Source organism: Neopsephotus bourkii, unplaced genomic scaffold (assembly GCF_033783945.1).
Source record: "Neopsephotus bourkii isolate Nb327-2 ecotype Australia unplaced genomic scaffold, CSIRO-AGI_Nbou_v1 NB_354, whole genome shotgun sequence".
NCBI classification, from domain to species: Eukaryota; Metazoa; Chordata; class Aves; order Psittaciformes; family Psittacidae; genus Neopsephotus; species Neopsephotus bourkii.
Window position 1 is genome coordinate 1,469,122 of NW_026900860.1, and position 6,018 is coordinate 1,475,139.

The window sequence follows — 6,018 nt, forward strand, 5'->3', positions numbered from 1 at the left end:
TGCTTCAGCTCTGCTTGCCTCTGGACAGCCTGTGGGTGTTAGCTCACGCAGCATGGAACAGGTTTCCTCTGAGGCAGACACAGGGATTTTATACAAGCACAGTTTATAAACAATCCTCAAAACAAGGATGTTTCTACCTCCTGTTTGCTGTCCTTTGAGCTGTGTAGCTTTCACAAAACACTGTACATGGAGCAGAGGTACCAAACAGGGATTTGGATACAGCCCAGTAGTCAGGAAGATGGGGTGCCACAGCATTACACATCCAGGCTTTAAATCCATCAAGTCCTCACTTGCCAGCAGTACGGTGAGGGATGTGATACATGGATCTAAATTGTAAAAAGCTTCTCATTTCCTTAATTCTATAGAGTTACAAACATCAAACTGCTTACTTTTCTGCCAGCCCAGAGTGTTTCCCTATGCTGTATTTATAGCACAGGGAAATCACATCATTTGAGAACTTCCTATTTATTCTCTCCTTCCTTAGGCTATAAAGACAGTTTAAAGTCATAGAAGATGAAACTTGCTGTTCGTGTGCTGATTTGTGAACAAGTATTCAGACCAGCAAGCACAGAAGCTTCAGAGCAGAACGATGAAACCGGAGGGGTCTCTTGTTAGCTTTGCCAGCAGCTACCCTGCCTGCTGCGTGCCCCGCAGGGCAGGGCACTCCCTCTGCACCACTCACGGCCCTTCCTCGGGGCAGCACCGCACACTTAGAGCCAGAGAATTACAGAATCATTGACTCAACCAGGTTGGACAAGACCTTTAAGCTCACCCAGTCCAACCACTGCCCAGCACTGCCAAGGCCACCACTGACCCATGGCACTGAGGCCTTGTCTCCACGGTGTGTGGGACGGTGCCTGCAGCCCTGCCCTGGGCAGCCTGTTCCAATGCCTGAGCACCCTCTGGGGCAGGAATTGTTCCTCAGCTCCATCTAAACCTGCCCTGGTGCAGCTTGAGGCCGGTTCCTCTTGTCCCATCCCTTGTTCCTTGGGAGCAGAGCCCAGCCCCTCCTGGCTCCATCCTCCTGTCAGGCAGTTGTAGGGAGCCATCAGGTCCCCCCTGAGCCTTCTCTTCTCCAGCCTGAACCCCCCAGGTCCCTCAGCCGTTCCCCATCACACTTAGGCTCCAGGCCCTGCCCCAGCTCCGTTGCCCTTCTCTGGCCCCGCTCCAGCACCTCCATGTCCCCCTTGTCGTGAGGGGCGCCCACTGTAAGAACTGAGCCCAGGGTTCGGTGCGCTTTACACTGTTACTGCTCCACACGCAGTGAGTTCGTTCACCTCACCGCGTACTCTCCACTCCTCCGCGTGTCCTCCAGCTAAACCCGAACCATTCCGCAGTCCCGAGCCCGCTCCCGCCGCTTCCCCGGCTGCCGGGGGCGGTGCCGGAGGAGGCGGTGCCGGAGCTGCGCCATGGCGGCCGGTGCGGTGCGGGTGCTGCTGGCCGCACTGCTCGGGGCGCTGCCGGCCCAGGCCGAGCGGGAGCTGCGGTTCCGGCCGCCGGCCGAGGCCCCCGTGCGGCTCTTCACGGAGCCCGAGCTGGCCAGATACGACGGGCAGCAGGTACGGGCGGGCGGGCCGCGGCGGGGCCCCTGCACCCTCGTTAAGCCTTGTTTTCCCGTGCTCTGCCGCCGTGTTGCACCTCCCTCCCGGGGTAACTCGGCTCTTGGGCGCCCGTGCGCAGTTGGCATCGGCGGGCTGTGTCCTGCTGGGTTCGGTCCGCTGAAGCCGCGTGCAGTCAAATGTGCCTGTCCTGTTCGCTGCCTGCTTGGCACGGTGCTCGTGCCAGCGTACTGCAGACTTCCATAACTGCAGCCGAAGCGATTCGTCCTCAATAATTCATTAAACCATGTGTTTAGACGCTTCCCCCCCTCCCGAGATTATAGAAATAACGAAGCTATTTCAGCTTTAAGAGTTCTTGGCTTTCTGTGACACATAAATCTCAGTAGAACTTCACATTCAAGATTATAAAGTCCTATATTCCTACATATTGTTGTCTTCTATAGATGAGCTGGCCCTCCTCAGGGCCTTCTCTGGATAATTCCAAGAAACTACCAGCATCTGAGTTAAAAATACACCTTACACGTAAAAGACAAAGCAGAAACACTGGCTTATTAAGTAAAACAGATGTCAGCAGATGAGATTTGTGTGTGTTGATGTTGCTCTCTTAATTGAATAAAGAACACTGTTGGCCATACACCCTTTTGTCTTGGGCAGTATCCATCTGCATTAGGAATAGATGCAGTTGATCATCACTGAGCAGACAGGAGGTGACTTGTAGGAGGGATGTGTCTTCCGTGAGTGTAATGTTTAGGTTAAAAAGGTTCTCTCATTGCATATGCTTAAATGCTCAAAAAATGCCATAAATCCCAGGGACAGTTTAAAGCACAAGAAATTCCAAGCGAGAGGACGTGTCTGCTGTATACACACGAACAGGAAAAAGCATACAACAGAGAATTTAATGTTCATCCTCGTGCCCTTATGGATTTCATAGCTAAAGCTAACTGCTGTTTGCCTACACTGTAGTGCTGAGGGTATGTTGACGGCTTTCCTTCCAGGAAGGGCAGCCCATTTACCTGGCGGTGAAGGGGGTAGTGTTTGATGTGACTTCTGGCAAAGGTGAGTTTGCTTCTCCTCTCCTGTCCGTTTCATTTTCATGTTACTATTCAGGAATTCCTTTTTAAACATTCCCAATGTATGAGAAACCTGCAGTTCAATCACAACAGAAAGAATGTACTTTCTTCTTCTCTAAATCCCCATTTAGCACTGAACCAGTTAGTGCTGGGTTTGCAGTTTGTGCCTTCCCCAAGAACTACAGATGTTTTCATTTGAACTCCGGATACTTCATCCAGGTTTGCTGTAAAATGTTTGAAGGCACCATGAGGGCCCTGAACACTTGCCTTAATGTCATCATAAGCCAAGCTTTGTCCTAAGCTTGTTAATGCAGCTTGTCTGGACATAGATGTTGGCTTCTCTTTGGATCCTAAGTTAGGCAAGGCTTGCCACTGCAAATTCTCATGAGAATATAAAGCAGAGCTCCCTATGGAACAAGTAGGTTTTAAGAGTGCAGTGTAGGAGTTCAATGATTGTATTGTAGAACCCACCCTCTGCTGTGTTTTGGTTTTAGGGACAGGGATATACTACAAAAAAATAACACATCAAAAGTCAGTTTTGGAAAGAAGAGTTTTAGACTTGAGCTGTTGCTCAGGTGTAACTGGGGAACAGTGTCAGAACTTGTCAGTGTAACAGGCTGGGGAAGAACAGAGGCTGAAAACCCTGAGCACTGAACATACCTGTGCAGTGTCACATCATCACTGAAGTATTACTGTTATTTATCTGACAGAGTTTTATGGAAAAGGAGCCCCCTACAATGCTTTGGTTGGGAAAGACTCAACACGAGGAGTTGCAAAGATGTCTCTGGATCCAGCAGATCTGACGCATGACATAGTAAGAAAATAGACCATTAGTTTAATTCCATTTTGCAGAGTTCTCTTGTTTTGCAAGTTGATGAGTGATACTATTAAATTGCTTGTATTAAAGTTGATTTTCATATTTAAAACCCAAATACATTAATATTCTCGAAACACATCACATGGATATGTGTTTACTGCTCAGGAAGGGTGCAGTGCTAACAGCCTTAAAGAGGAAGGAAGGGGTTTAATCTGTGCAGTCAATACAACCTACGTAAGCACATAAAGGGGAAATTACCGGCTGTTTAAAAAGATGCTTCCAAAGCAAGTAAATCCCTTTCTTTTTCAATTGAGTTAGTGTATCCTGTGTCACTGACTTGGCAGTGAACGCTGCCTCTCGCAGTGCGTTGTTGCTTGTTGGAGGTGATTTACTTCTGCAGGGAAAACCAAGGGAGATGAATGGTTTCTTTGATCTGAATATATGAAAAGTACTGTCAAGACTGAATTTGAATGAAAAGAATAAAATTACAGATTATACTGTCAATTTTGTTATTCACACTCTACAAAGCAAACCCAAAAGCTGACCGCAGGGTTTACAGTAATCGATAACAAAGAAAAATGCATGTAAATACCTGTATTTTTATTTCTTTGAGACAGGACTTTCATTTCCATCTCTCATTCAGACAGGACTCACAGAAGAGGAACTGAAGTCCCTGGATGATATCTTCAACAATGTTTATAAGGCCAAATATCCAATTGTTGGCTATACTTCTCGACGAATCCTGAATGAGGATGGCAGCCCCAATCTAGCCTTCAAACCTGAAGATCAGCCACATTTCAACATTAAAGATGAGTTTTGAGTTCCTAGGGAATATTAGCTCAGTTCCCTGTTCTCTGAGGTTCATTACAGCAATTAGCTCTCATGAGTCAATTTTCTGTTCAGAAAATGATGTATGTGTGTACATATGTAGTTTAGAGGAAACAAACAGATCTGCATCAGTGTCATACACTTGGGCTCTTTGCTCTGGATTACAGGAACTATTTCTTATGAGAGTTCTTTCTGTCTGGATTTCTCTGTTTACAAGTGTGTAATGTAAAATTACATTGTGTAGAAGAGATAAGGAAGTGTTTAACAGTTGAAACATGACTGGTCTTTAAATCCCAAGTTGTTCCCCACTCCTTGGAAAAGTGTGAATGCCTTATCTAACACCTTGCCACAATGCCTTGAGCAGTTCTCTGTGCTTCAAGTGAGTGTAGGTATCAGATGTACAGACAGGTGTAATAGAGGCTTACATTTTAAAAAGCACTGCGGGACTTGATATTTGATAATATTGAATCTCACACCAGATTTGAGAATGCTGAATCTGAACCCACTCCATTGCTTCAAATGCAGTTACTGTAGAATATTTAGGCCAAGCCTACAGCTGTAAACCAAGGAAAATAAATCTTTTTTCCCCCATGAGAACTACTGTGAGATTTTAAGACTATTATTATGTTAGTTTTGAATAAATGACACATTTTTTTTTGTTACATGATTATTAAAGACCTACATCTGTATTAGATTATGATGATTTCCTTGTAGCTTCCTTCACTCTGACACGTAAAGGAAATTGTAGGCCACTGTTGCGCACATACTGTTACAGCACAAGTTTATAATAGTGCTTTAATATCCTGTGGATATTGTTAGCTTCTTTGTATTGACAACTGCAGCTCTCATTTTTCATTTCTATTAGTTTTTCTTTGTTTTTACTCTAGCTTCATCCTTGCGGTTGCCACGAAGTGTGCGTTCATCCGTTCCTCTTGTTTTAACCTAATATAAAGCTGCACGTCCTGATGGATGAAAGCAGCCCCCTTTACCAGGTTTCTCTGACAGGCTTTCAGCAACAAGAGAGCCCTAAAAGCATGTGCTATATAAATTGCTGCTAGTCACTGATTTTCACTAACTTAAGGAGAATGTAAATTGCTCCCAATTCTGTATTAATAATATAGATAAAAGTACAATTCTATATTTTGTTCTATTTCTTTAGCATTTTGGCCATTTCCTGTGAAGGAAAGGTTTTATTAGCTCATTCTCCACTTTATGGTTTGCAGGGGCCTGGCAGCTGAATAACCAGAAAAGCTGTTTCTATTTTATTTGTCCTTTCTTTCATGATGTTACAGATTTCTAAACTTGGTTTGTGTCTTATGCTATATCTCTTCATTTGCAGGAGGGACTCCATGGGCCCCCTTGCTGTTGGATGGTGCTCTGGGGTACAATAAATAACATCTAAGAATACTGTTGCTTCAGAGAATCATTTTTGTTTTATGATAATACTATTACTGTTGGTGACCTTTGGATTAGGTACCAGCAGCAGCTGGGACTTGTCCCCTTGATGACGCCTGCCCAGAGGTATGGGTGTAACCTGCCAGCTTTATGAGGATTCATGTGGGTTTGGTGGTAATGGTGGTTATTCTTTTACCAGCATTTCCCAAATAATTTTCCAATGCCTACTGGTTTTCCCCCTTCTCTTCCCTTCCTTGCGTGCTTTCTTATGGGGTGGCTTCAGTAGCTGTGCTGCTGTGATGACTGTAATAGTCTTGGCTTTGTCTGGTACCAGCACATCCAGCTGCAT

General features: G+C 45.3%; 1 protein-coding gene across 1 annotated transcript; it reads left to right on the plus strand.

The window, feature by feature from the left end:
* Positions 1–1,409: 1,409 nt before the first annotated feature.
* Positions 1,410–5,679, plus strand: NENF (neudesin neurotrophic factor). The gene is made up of 4 exons (XM_061348341.1): positions 1,410–1,559; positions 2,555–2,615; positions 3,340–3,443; positions 4,090–5,679. The coding sequence occupies exons 1-4, from the start codon at positions 1,410–1,412 to the stop codon at positions 4,264–4,266; spliced, it is 492 nt and encodes a 163-aa protein (XP_061204325.1). The 3' UTR covers positions 4,267–5,679.
* Positions 5,680–6,018: the final 339 nt, after the last annotated feature.

Excerpts from the sequence above, each read along its gene's own strand:
- NENF (XM_061348341.1), top strand. The coding sequence starts at position 1,410 with ATGGCGGCCGGTGCGGTGCGGGTGCTGCTGGCCGCACTGCTCGGGGCG. Across the intron at positions 1,560-2,554 it reads CCAGATACGACGGGCAGCAG|GAAGGGCAGCCCATTTACCT; the intron begins GTACGGGCGGGC and ends CTTTCCTTCCAG. Across the intron at positions 3,444-4,089 it reads CAGATCTGACGCATGACATA|ACAGGACTCACAGAAGAGGA; the intron begins GTAAGAAAATAG and ends TCTCTCATTCAG.